Genomic DNA, 14,227 nt, shown 5'->3' on the forward strand with positions numbered 1-14,227 from the left:
ATTATTTGCAATCATATAAAGCGAGCACTGCTCTGTGATATAAAAGTATTTGAGAATAAATATTATTGTTTGAGCTTTACAATCATCATGTGTTTACGAATTTTACTTTTTTTATGTAATGTTTTCTTAGAAATGGCAAAGGTATTGCACTATACAGCCTTAATTTTTGATTTTGATTTTTAAGATCGGTGAAAATATTTTAAAAGCTTTTTTATAAATTAAACAAACTTCATAATTATTGTATATAACATTTAAAAGAGAAATAGAATATTTCAAACAATCTACTCTTATAAAAATCTATTTGCAAAACCATAAAAGTCACTAATAAATATATTCCGACAAGTAAATTACTCACCATAAGCTGAACGTAATCACTTCATATAAACTTCAATACAAACACAGGTACAGCTGTATGCTGGAACTAGTTTCTGGACCTATAGGATTCCAACTACCAAGTTCATTCCTTGATTGGAATCAGTTTCTTGCCGGACTCGAGAGGGGACGCACGTTCGTTGCTGTCCTAACTAAGACGAGACATAAATCGCAGTTGTTTTTTATTCATAAATAAATATCGTGTTGTTATATTTTTTATCTGTGCGTGATATTGACGTTCGAAAAGTGATACTTTCATTGTTTTAGTTTTGTATTTCGAATTCTTTCGACTTTCTCTGCTAAATGTGTACGTTTGAAACTTCATTTTGAATGCTTTATTTTTTTTTTAAACAATACAACGCCTAAGAAGTATTTATATGTTTAAATATTACGTATCGTTTCAAATAATTTATTATTAATCAATTAAACTAACGGAAACTAATCTTCAAACGCGATAGTTCTACATTAAAATCATTAAAAAATAATTAGTTTAAAGGATAAAACTAGAGTTCATTAATTAAATTATTTCACAACATTTTAATAAAAAGGGTTACTCGTATAGAAATACATTTTTATAAAGTATAATCTGTGGCTTGATGCTGTAAGGCCTAAGTACATTTTTGAATAAATGACATTAAAAAAAATTGGTGTGCCAATATAACGCAAAGCTGTCTTTAAATAAAACAAACAACATTCTTTTTCTTTTTCTTGTTTGATTACCAATAGTAAGGGTTATATTAGAAGTATTGGCACCAAGTCACAGATATATAAACATAATATAAAATATGCGTCGTAAGACATTTAATACTACAAATATAATATATGCATACCTCTATGTCATTGTGAATGAAACCAGCTTAAATGCAATCAAGACAAAAGTGCTTTAATTGATGAAACAATAGTTGTTATTTTACGACCACCGAATAGTTTTACATAAAAAAGTTTTTACTCCTAGTGAAAATATTGTGCATAAATTTGTTTAATTTTTTTTTTATTATTGGTAATTTTAAAAAAAGCTAGTGATGACAAACAGCTGGCATGATAGGTATAATATGTATATTAATTTTAATTTTAATATCAGAATAATTACACCATTGCAGTGTATATTGATTTTATTTAATTTATTTACCATGAAGTTATAAATAAGTCACGGCAAGCGATAGGCTTTTAATAAAGTCGTGTAATTACGAAACAATCTGAATATACTTACTTATTTTAAAATAATTACCATAATCATTTGAATGAGTATGTACAAATGTATTTTAAGTGGGCCCTTTCGAATTCGATTACAATAAATTAGAATTTATAGCAACGATTTATTTTATTAACTTAAAACTAAGTTTTACTGACAACTTTGTTTGCTGATGTTATTATTTACTTTTTAAAACACTAGTTTCTGGCCTCTTCTTTTTCTTCCCATCGTGTGAGGACGAAGTTTAAAAGTAGGTTGTAAGACATCCTATATGATATTGTCAGAAAGTTTTTTTTTTAATGATGATTGATTTCAGTTTTAAAGAAACAAAAAAAATTAACAAGATTAATTTCGCATTTATATTTAAAATCAGGCATAATGCAGTTTTTAATTTGACTGTAAAGTTTTAAAAATCGTTTGTGACGAAATCTAAATCAATATGGCTGAAATTATGTCTAGTGTAACCTCATTTCGCAATTGAATAGTTTGATGGGTTAAATCTAAACCTAAAGATTTATTGTCTTCGTAATAACTTAACTTTAACAAGTCAGGCTTCATGTCTTTTTTTTGTATATAATAAAACTCGTTCTGTTTTCAAAACGCAGCTTAAAATCTACTAAGTTACATATAATTGTAAATCAAACAATTTCATAAATATACTTATAATATTCCCTTGACAATTTAGTTTCATCCATAATAGTATGTACACGCCTTAATTCGAATTTCAAATTCGCTAATTTGATTTACTATTTTCATAATTATAATAGAAACTCATCACAGTACTCACACACACAAATACTATCCACAAGTGTAAATATGATTATACACTGGCACATCAAAAATAACTTACCAATCTGCCTCAAAATAATGGAGTAACTGTGTCTATTAATTAAATATTATTATATAAAATAAAGGAAGAATATATTTTATATGCAATACAAATGTTTTAAATATTTTAAAATATCCGTAACGGAAACTACATGACACGTATTTATAATTTACTTATATGACTTTTTTTGTTCTGTATTCTTGTAATGGCGTCGGTATTGCAACATACATCCAAGTCAATATTGTTAATTGCCTTTTAAAATTTTGTAATGAAAATAGTTCTTGTTTAATACCAGATTTTAGTATTTGTATTATGAAAAATTTTAAAAAATCTTATTGAATAAAATCAAACTATAATAAAATTCGTGTAGTTAAAAGTATGACGTAATATAGCTTTGAATCTCATTATAATAATAAAAGGAAATAAAACTACTATTATTCCACGAGAACGATTTGTTATTTACACTTTCCGATATATTGTGGATGCGAGGCCGAAGATCGGTCTTAGTGGCGCGCCTTGGGAGGCCTATGTCCAGCTGTAGGTTGATTCAGATGATTAAGATGATGATATATTTCGAAACAATAAAAAGTATGTGTATTTTTGTTTTTTTTGGACGAGTATATGGGCCACCTGATGGTAAATGGTCACCATTACCCATAGACAATGACACTGTAAGAAATATTAACTATTCCTTACATCGTCAATGCGCCACCAACCTTGGGAACTAAGTTGTTATGTCCCTTGTGCCTGTAGTTACACTGGCTCACTCACCCTTCAAACCGGAACACAACACTACTGAGCACTGTTGTATGGCGGTAGACGGACTTCACTATGCCCTACCACCAAGTAAATGTCGATTTAAAACAAAAAAATGTTAATTTCTTGAATATCTACTAAAGTAAAAGTTAGGTCTTCAATTTTCTTAGTTTGGTACAAGAACAAAATCAAAATAATTATATATACTTGCATTTACTTATAACATTAAATTTAAAAAAATTTTGGAACAATAACATTGCGCCCATAATATGAATATTTAATTTAAAAAAAAAAATAACGTCATCTCGTTCAAAATATTTTCACAACTCCATAATAAGTTTTTTAAAAACACATATTAAAAATATATCGTGTCAAAATCGTATCGTGAGATTAAAAAGTTTTTATTCCGCATCAGATCCACAGAGAAATTAGTAACGCTTTTGACGTTACTATTGTGTTGAAATTGAAATTATGGGGGATGACGACTTGAAATCTTTGGTCGATACAATGCAGTCGTCATCAATAGCGAGGGAACATGTAGGCTATCTTACGAATGCATAAAAACGATAACATTCAAGATTACTTTACCGGTAATTGTTGATTTATTTAAGCATAGACAACTCAAGTAATGTCAAAATTATGCTTTGTTTTGACTTTAATTGAAAGTATGTCGCGATATATGATTCTAAAGTAATTTACTATTTAGTGATGTCTAAGGGCGTTTCAATTCACCACGCCATGCAGCTGATGCACTAGCCTTTAATATACTCGTTACACGTACGAATGATGAAGTTAAGAAACATTTCAGTAAACAGACAATAATACATATTATATACGTATAACATGAGTGTTTGCTTAAATAATATTTAACAATGTACATATATTATGTTTTCTATGTACGAGACTACTTGAGAGACATTATGTTTGTAATGTAGAAAATCTCTAAGAAACATATTACGAAGGGCAGCACTATTTTTTATAAATGTCCAATTCTCCGGTCCAATAACATTTTTTTTAAAACAAATGCTGGCGTTGCTTTTTTTTTCAAAAAGTTTTTATTGCACTAATAATAAGATGTATTGATTATAATGTCGAGGAATTGTAAATTTATTACATTATTCATCAAGCGGTTTATAACACATCAGAACGCTGTTTCGAAATCTCAACATACACAACATTCCAAAAGGATAGAGTGTACGGTACATGATAGTGAAGCAACGAAAGCGAATACAGAAACAAAAGCATTTACGCATTAAAATGGGTAAAATCGTCTTTACGTTAATACGTCAAAAGTATTGTCACTTGTAATTATTATTAATTCCTGACGTATTAACAATTTATTAATTACATCTGCTCTTCGCCGAGCATAATCTTTAAAATGTCATAATCAAGGCCGGATTTAGTGAAGGGCAACCGGGGCAACTGCCCTGGGGCCTCCACATAAGTGGGGGCTACAAAAGTTTTCAGTGAGTTAACAAATACCGAGATATAGTCAAATTATAATAATCTTACTACTTAATATTTTAAAAGTTACCGATACCAGTCAAGAAATACTTACTGATTCAGATTAATAAAAGCTTAAGCTAATCCATTAATCCATGATATAATTATTAGGATCTCCACGCTCCTGTTGGTCTAGGGCCTCCACTGCTTCGTGGCCCCAGGGCCTCCAAACCTTTAAATCCGACTCTGGTCATAATATATTTTTTGTCCAATTACTTTTGAAAATAAATCCAAAAGAATATTAAGTGTATTCAGGTAAAAAGATACAAAAAGCCTAATTCCCAAGCTATCCGGCCCGTCTAAAATAATTAACGTAATAATTAAAGCACGAGCACTAATTATAGACCACCTCGAACAAAGTCTTACCTATAATTTATCTCAAAACGAAATTAATAAAAAGTTTTCATAATTAAATATCACTAGAGAAATGAAATACTTAATTATATCTTTGCTTGTAATTAGTGGGTGTTATTGTAATTTATCAATTAGGCTCATTTATATTAATTAAACATCAAAATTAAATTTTTACATAGTATAAAACAAAGTCGCTTACCACTTTCCCTATGTATGCTTAGATCTTTAAAGTTACACAACGGATTTTGATGCGACTTTTTTAATAGGTAGAGTGATTCGAGAGGAAGGTTTTGTATGTATTACGTGGATAATATAGTAAAGAAACAATGATAATTTAGATTATTCTTGATTTAGTATCGTCATTGCATCCGTGCGAATGGACGGGTCGCTAGATTATAAAAGTGATTATAAAAGTTTTAACGGAATATTCTTGCGTACAAGGATGAACTATTTTGTTTTACAACATTAAATGCTTAAATATATATATACAAATATGAACTAAAACTAGTTACTGTATAAATCTTGACCGCGTGGAATGGTGGCAAGAATGCTAGCAGCATTTCCCCGTTGAATCGCAATTCCGATCCTCTGGGCAAAAAACGAACCAGCCCTCTTGTCACCAGTGGAGGCAATGAGGCGAGGTGTTATACTTTTGATGAAGCTTTTTGCACCACTACTTTAATTTTGTTTTACGAAATCTTAGGAATTATACTTACTGTATGTCTAAATTGAACACAAACTTAACATGTCACTTATAAGTTAAGTTTACAATTAAATAAATAAAAATAAAAATTTTAACAAAAAGAAAAACCGACATCAAACAAAACACAATTTTAAAACAAATAAATATGCACTAAAAAGTAATAAAAATAATTGCGTATTTAATATATTTTTTAGATTCCTCCTAAGTAAAATGAAATGAAAAATATTAGACAACTTAAAAGTCGATTAACGATTATATAACGTATTTATAGTTATTGTTATATATGGAGCCGGTATCTCCTAACTACGCAAAAAAAATACAGACGAAATGATAACCTCCTCCTTTTTGAATTCGGTTGAAAAAATAAATACAATATATAAATTTGATCAATAATTTACTTATAACTAACCCAACAAGTAAATGAATTTGAAAATCCTTGTTTACCTAATTTATTTGTTTGTAAATAAATAACGTGCGTTTAAAAAGTTTTGTCAATTTTATCACAAGCCGATAAAGCTTAATAACTTTGATGTAACCAAAATTTAAACCTATACTACCTTCTTATACTTAAACTTATACTACTTGTAGTACTAGTATTTTCATTTCACGGTACTCAATTATGTGCCTCTCATTAACTATTAACGTCAATTATTAAATAGTGCATCGCTATTTCATAACACATTACAAGCAGACGTTCCAATCACCATAAATTATAACGAAACACCACGGTGTTACTCGGTGTTACTCACTTGTATATTAACACGAATTCTTGCCTTAAAAGAGTATCAATAAAAAAAGTATTTGCTGTTTTTAATCGAATTAAATACATCTTTACTTTTTTTTACCTGATTTTGACAAAAATAGTATTACGTTCAGTCGAGCTTACTTTATATAATCTGTCTATATATTTTTTGGATTTTTCGGTTTGCAGATAGATATTCTATATTTTTATAAGTATTTTGTGACACATATAAATAAGTATTTATTTATATGATTAATTTGCACGTACATTAATTTTTCTATTCCCTTAAAGCATAAAACTCCAGTTAAATTAAGTATTAGTCAAATGTCACTTACATAGGGCGTTATTTGAATAAGCGAAGAATATTTAAATTAAAAAAAAAAAATTTATGTATCTGGTTATGTTTTAAAAAATGTCACCAATAACTGACACTGACAGAACTTTTGGCGCGAAAACTTACGTAACGTTTTTTATTCAAATAAAAACAACAACAAATCGCTGTTTTTTTTAATGTTTTGGTTTCCGAACCGATAATCGTTGTAACCCATTAAAAGTAATTAATAACATCTGATAAATAAACTATAATTAAAAAATATATTCAATGAGATAACACTTTAGAAATTTAATTTAATAATTACATAGTTCTTTAAAGTCGTCAAAGACCTGTCGTGACGTTATTTATATATAAATTGCATGTTACTATTAAATATATATAATGATCAACAAATTATGATTCATTGACCCCATTCGTATAAAAATAAACAATATTATCCAGGTCAATGAATCTTTAAGCCTTAACGCAATTAAGATCGCTTATGGCTATCACCTTTCGACTTTTAAGGTTTGAATTTAGTTAAAATCCTTATTATTGATTTCTATGATTTAATAAAATTATTTATTTTATTTTTTTTAAAGTTATATTATCAGTTATTAATTATGTAAAGATTAAATTTGAAATAAGAATGTGAAGTTGATTTGAGTGATAAAGAGAAAACAATATGGCGTCGAATACAGTGTTTCGATTTTTGATATTGCTCACCGCTCTGGTTTGGATACTCTCTGCTGATAACCCAAAGAGGAGGAGACGGGAGCCTTGGACCAATGGGAGTTGGTTGTGAGTATACTACTATAAGTATATACTATAAGTAGTTATTAACAATTACCTTATTATATAGAAATCAGATGAAGAGCCGAGTTGGCCCAGTGGTTAGAACGCATGATTGCGGTTTCATACCTAGGTAAGCACCGTTGAATATTCTTGTGCTTAATTTGTGTTTATAATTAATCTCGTGCTCAGCAGTGAAGCAAAACATCGCGTGGAAGTCTATGTGTCTAATTTCTGTGAAACACATGAGTATTTCACCAACCCGCATTGGAACAGCTTGGTGGAATATGTTCTAAACCTTCTCCTCAGAAGGAGAAGAGGCTTTAGCCCAACAGTGGGAAATTTACATGTTGTTATATAGCAATATTGGTGGTATAATTAGTATGGTTTTATAATTGCATTGATTTGGTGGTATGGCTTTGTGTAAGGCCGTCTGGTTACATCCACTCATCATATTATACCGGCAAGTAGTGATATATGTCCCAGTTTGAAGATTGGGTGAGTCAGTGTCAAAACATCTACAAAGGTGTTAGCTCATTAGTGATGTAAGGAATGTTTAAAATTTGATACAAACATAAGTACACTTTCCATTCCGTTACTTGTACAATCCAATGGGATGGCAATCCGACTTACGTCAAACATTCTTAACAAGCTTTAAGACTGTTAATTTGATTTTGTAATATAATATAACGTGATAAATATCAGTTTTAATCTATAATATATATATATATATATATATATATATATATATATATATATATATATATATATATATATTATAAATGGGAAAGTAACTCTTGACTGTCTGTCTGTAACTCTTAACGACCGCAGATTCCAATTTGATGAAATTTAGTTTGATGCAAACTTGAACTCCAAGAAAAGCTATTTTTTTGCCTAACACATACACTAACACCAACTAACACCCTGAAACGTTAGCGAATCCGCGAGCGAAAATTAGTATAAAATATGCAACGCTAATTGTTTCTAAGTTTCAGTGTAAATGGTGTCGGAGTTTTATTCACAGCGTATAATTGGGAAGTATATTGGAAAAGTAAAATTATCCTGATAGTATCGTTGTATCCGTATTAATGAAAAATTTCAATTTAAATATTAAATGCATATTTATTACCTACACTAGCTGTGCCCGCGACCTTGTTCGTAACGCAATGAGTAAAAGGGGCTATTTTAATATTACAAACAGACACTCCAATTTTATTATAGTATAAATTATTTAATAGGTTTGTTTAATTTAGGAGTACATTTTTTTATAATAATAATAATTATAACGTTATTCGAAGCGGTCATGATTTGTGCAGCTGTTTTTATATTTTCTTATTATAGTGTTGTAAATATTTTTAGTGGCGGATCACACTGCATTAGTCCGTTGTTAGTATTTGCATTTTTGAATATGGCAACTTTGTTTAAAAAAATGTCATATACTTATATGACATTTTTATCTTTTTTACTAACATAAGCGTTAATAACATTCATTGCTTAAATATATACAAATATGAACTAAAACTATACTATACTTACTACTATACTTACTTACTATACTTTTAAAGAAGTTTTTTGCACCACTACTCCAAGGGCCAAGCGAATCGACAGCAAATGGAACAAAAAAAGTAATTTCATATAAAACACGATTATTAGTTCCTTTTTTTTGCCTCAGCTGTTTTTCAGTTTTTTTTTTTACAATTTAACATTAATTTAGGTATCTAATATATTAATAAATATGTGTAGCGTAAGAGGTAATTTGCTATGTGCTTAAAATAAGGCGCCATTATCATTAAGATACGAATTAATTGCGATCATTAAATATTATGAGGTATAGGCCACCTGGTGACAAGTCTGGTAAAGTTGGTACGAGATCTCTCCTGCCGGTTTAGTAGGTAAGTTATTTCAGCTGTTGGTTACACGTGCCATATAAAGATAACAGCCTGAAAATGTCCAACTGCTGAGCTAAGGCTCCTCTTTCTTTGAGCGAAAGTTTGAAGTTCATTCATGTTTCAATGCGCGTTAGTAGATACCCATGTGGCAGAATATTATTAAAATTAGATATCACATATCAGTGGATATGTTCGTCATGGGAACGAGATGAATTATAAACACAAATTAAACATATGAAAATTCAGTGGCTGCGTTTGAACCTGTGTTCCATCACAGCGTCGTTACCACTGGACCATCTCTTCGTTTATAAAACTATTTAAATGTCTAAGATTTTAAATTAACATGGTTATTTTTTTTTATTAATTTCGGGATATTTACCACGTTTTAATGAACAGTCTTCAGTCTCGTGAACAAGGCAGTCGTAGATAATGTCAAAATATCGAGCTCCACCAAACAAAAATAAAAAAAAAACATGGTAAATATCCAGAAATTAATAATTTTAATATTTAAATGTCATGATAACATTTAAAATTTTACTATAAAATGCCCGGATTTCGATGTTAATTCTGAACATCTGTCCGAGTCTTTTGAAAGCTTGTATCTCTTTTTACTACAATATACCGCGATTCTGGTTTATAAATTTTGATATTGCCAATAAAATTTGAATAGGCATTATAAAAAATTTTTATTTGCCGATGACAGTGTAACTCAGCTTTGCCTTAAGCTAACAATTCAAACTTAAGTTACTGAGCAGCTTAATAGCAAAATAAATATCTCTCGGCTTTCAAATATTTGCAAAAAGACTATATTATACATTCTTATATTGTCAAAGTTTAGACAAAAGAAATGTTTAAGTTTTCTTAAAGTACTTTAACCAAACAAATTATTGATTTATAAAGTCAATTGAAAATATTTAAGATCAATAAATAAAATTTGAATATGTTATCTGCTATTTATATAAAGTGTACTTAAGTAGTCAATAAAATACGTCGTTCCTAAGCATTCATTACCCATTCACTCAATATTTTCTCCTCACTAGTGTACCTCAAATGTCATATAAATTGAAGGTCAAAGTTGTTTATTTATCTTTTTTCCTGTTTCCATTGGAATAGAGTACATTTGACATACGATACGTCTTCAGTTTTAAATGTTTTTTTTTGTTTAATTTTTCTACATCTAGTAGCCCGTGCCTTTTCTTACATTTCAATTTAATACATTTTGCCGTTTTGTATTTTATATTTTTACTGAAAATCTGAGCTGAGATGGCCCAGTTGTTAGAACGCGTGCATCTTAACCAATGATTGCGGGTTCAAACCCAGACAAGCACCACTATATATATACGTATCTGCTTAATTTGTGTTAATAATCTATCTCGTGCTCGACGGTGAAGGAAAACATCACGAGAAAACCTGCATGTGTCTAATTCAGCGAAATTCTGCCACATGTGCATTCCACCAACCCGCATTGGAACAGCGTGGTTTAATATGTTCCAAACCCTCTCCTTAACGGAAGAGGAGGCCTTATCTCAGCAGTGGGTAATTTAGAGGCAGTTACTTTACTTTACTTTTACTTTACTGAAAATCAGCAGTTCTTCGCCGGACTTCAAGTTTTTCTTTGAACACGTGGCCTACACTGACTAATTTTTTATTTCAGTTCAATATGTAAAGTTCAAATTTATTAATTAACTAGTTGGAACGCTTGTCAGGGATTGGTCGTATGGTGTACACTCATGACGTATTCCATACCATATTCATTTCCATCAAAAGCGTATCACACAGAGTTACTGTCTCATTTATAATATGAGTTCGGATTAGTAAAGTTGTCTAAATATTATTAGTTGTATATTTGTTTGATTGTCACACCTTAACTACTCACCTTAATTAAACGGCTTACACGTTCAGAGCCACAGGAAAGGACATTGTATACAGAGGCGGGTGAAGCCGCGGAAACTACTAATACAATTCCATATTTTAGTTTTTTTTTTTAATTGGCATTATTTATTTGATTTAATGTATTGTATATACTCTGTGCCTTAATAAAATGAAACTAAACAATGCCAAATGAACCGTTGAGTCATATTGTTGACGTTTCGCGTTTTGTCTGTGGTATTGACATCGATCTGTATTTATCCATTTCGATGACTAAGCCGGGCCGAAGCGGCTATACTACATTACGATATCCAAGATACGAATATCCTAGGAACAGATAAGCTAGCACTATAGAACACGTGGATTATAATCTAAAAAACGCCGTTTCCAATTTAGGCACATAATTTTTTAATTAACTTTATTAAGAGGCGAGATGGCCCAGTGGGTTCAAACCCAGGCAAGCACCACTATATATATGTGCTTAATTTGTGTTTATAATTCATTTCGTGTTCGGCGGTGAGGGAAAACATCGTTAGGAAACCTGCATGTGTCTAATTTCATTTAAATTCTGCCACATGTGCATTCCACCAACCCGCATTGGAACAGCGCGGTGGAATTATGTTCCACACCCTCTGCTTAATGGAAGAGGAGGCCTTCTCCCAGCAGTGGGAAATTTACAGGCTGTTACTTTATTATAAAATACTAGTTGTCGCCTGCGGCTTCCCTCGCGTTTAAGGAGGTCATTTGTTACGTGTTACCCAAAAAGCTAACGACCTACCCCACTTATTATGTATCGTTATATTATGACCAAATTACATTACATTATACATTGTAGCCTATGTGTTACTCTTATGTATAACCTATATTACTGTAAAATTTTATCCAAATCCGTCCAGTAGTTTGTTCATGAAAGATTAACAAACATACATACATCTATACTCACAAACTTTCGCATTTATAATATTATAGTAGGATTAGTAGGACTAGTAGGATTATACCATCAGTAGTAAGTAGAAAAGTAGTATGGCATTTGGTGAGTGCCACGCTACTAAAGTAATTCAGTCGCCTCGTTATTTCAGTCAGTGCAACACTGTTTACTACATAAATAATATAAGCTTGAAACATCTCCAAGAAGTTTCTATTTAAAAAAAAAAAAACTAAAATCGAAAAACCCTTGAAACATGACCGCGAAAAGAAGTTTCTATTAAAAAAAAAAAAAAAACTAAAATCGAAATAAATATTAAAAAGCCGAACCACCGAATCTCTCAACGCTCTGCCGCTAATTAATTATAAGGCAGGTGCAAACGTTTTCGAGTAATCTCCCGAAAGTAGTATCGACCAGTAATGTCGTACTTAGGTTTTATTACACGTCTAGACTCTAGACTAGCGCTCAGGTGGCGCTATGTAATAATAAACACGAATGTATGAACTATACTAGCCAACATAACAAATTTATTAAAAAAAAAAAACAATTATACTCATTTAAAATCATTTATCACAGATTATGATCTAATTTCATATTTAAGATAACGTTGATTACCATAAGTACATATATACGATGTATATTGTTTGATTACGCAAACAGATTAAAAATATATTTTTGATAAAAACATAAGGAGGAAATGAGCATTGATTTTAATCAAATAAATTGTACAAAAGTGATGAGAATACTATTAGTTTTAGAATCATTTAAAACTTTGGGTCGAACTCACTCTGAACTCACAATTATTTCGAACAAGCATACAAACAAGACTGTATATTTATTTATTTATTTATTTATTCTTTATTGCACCCAATCTTACAACTAAAAAATAACATTTTAGTTACATAAAAGTTGCATGAGGTGCAACAGGCGGCCTTATCGCTAAGCAGCGATCTCTTCCAGGCAACCTTTGGGTAAAGGATCATGATATTAATATTAATGGGAAGGGTACAATAACTGTATAATAGACCGGGAGATGATAATGACAAAATATTTGGTCATTTGTACCAGTATGGCGGTTCTTCAGGGGTCTAGTCGTAGTTGTCGCGATCGCGTGGGCGTTAATCGAACGCGTCGGAAAAATAACGAGTGTCGAACGATTTGTTCCACAAAAATGCTTGTATTTTCAGACAGTCGAAAATAGATAGCCTGCCACAGGTATGGCATTATCAGACTTCAGACATCAGGTGCAAGCGCTACGGCCATCATTTTCCTTTTTGCCTTTACGTGACCCCTGAAGAACCGCCATACTGGTACAAATGACCAAATATTTTGTCATTATCGTCTCCCGGTCTATAAGTGTTATATTTATCAAACCTTTCGCCAATCTACTGGATATCTCATAAAACAGCAAGATCATTAGAAACTTAGGACAGGTTGAATTTTCTTTCCGAGTTAATAAAAGTTGCATTATCAGAAATATCCTGGACTTTAGAATAAATCAGTGCACTCAAGGAACATAATTTTAGTTCCTAAGGTTAGTGAGGGTTTTGGTAATGAAAGAAATGGTTAATATTTCTTAGAGCTGTTGATGAATATTGGTGACTATCTATATCTACCTTACATATTTTATTAAGAAAGATGAACTTACTACACAATATTTGGTATTGTTTTATCTGAAGTACAGATTTCTTCGCGTTGTTTTCAACGCCAAGCAATAAAACTTAGTTCAGGTGTGTTCCGATTTAAATTCTGAGTGGGCCAGTGTAAATACAGACACAAAAGACTTGATATCTTATTTGCCAAGTTCGGTAGAGCATTGGCATTACAATAATGGTAAAAATTACAAAGTTTATAATCTTAAAAATCGAATTTATTACAAGACTACTAGCAATAACAGACATTTCTTGTATGAAAGGTACTAGGTAAGTATTTTTTATCTTTCTAATTCTATGTTATCGTAAGATTAATGTCAATATTCAATTAATTAT

General features: G+C 30.6%; 1 protein-coding gene across 1 annotated transcript in view; it reads left to right on the top strand.

Annotated features, from left to right (window-relative positions):
• Positions 1 to 494: 494 nt before the first annotated feature.
• The window catches only part of LOC124539333 (protein Wnt-5b-like), a 63,714-nt gene continuing 49,981 nt past the window's right edge, over positions 495 to 14,227 (top strand). Inside the window, exons 1-2 of the mRNA XM_047116695.1 lie at positions 495 to 679; positions 7,379 to 7,565. Of these exons, the coding sequence (XP_046972651.1) occupies positions 7,450 to 7,565 (116 nt within the window). The 5' untranslated portion in view covers positions 495 to 679; positions 7,379 to 7,449. The remainder of the gene's footprint in view (positions 680 to 7,378; positions 7,566 to 14,227) is intronic.

Source organism: Vanessa cardui, chromosome 22 (genome assembly GCF_905220365.1).
Source record: "Vanessa cardui chromosome 22, ilVanCard2.1, whole genome shotgun sequence".
Classification (NCBI taxonomy): domain Eukaryota; kingdom Metazoa; phylum Arthropoda; class Insecta; order Lepidoptera; family Nymphalidae; genus Vanessa; species Vanessa cardui.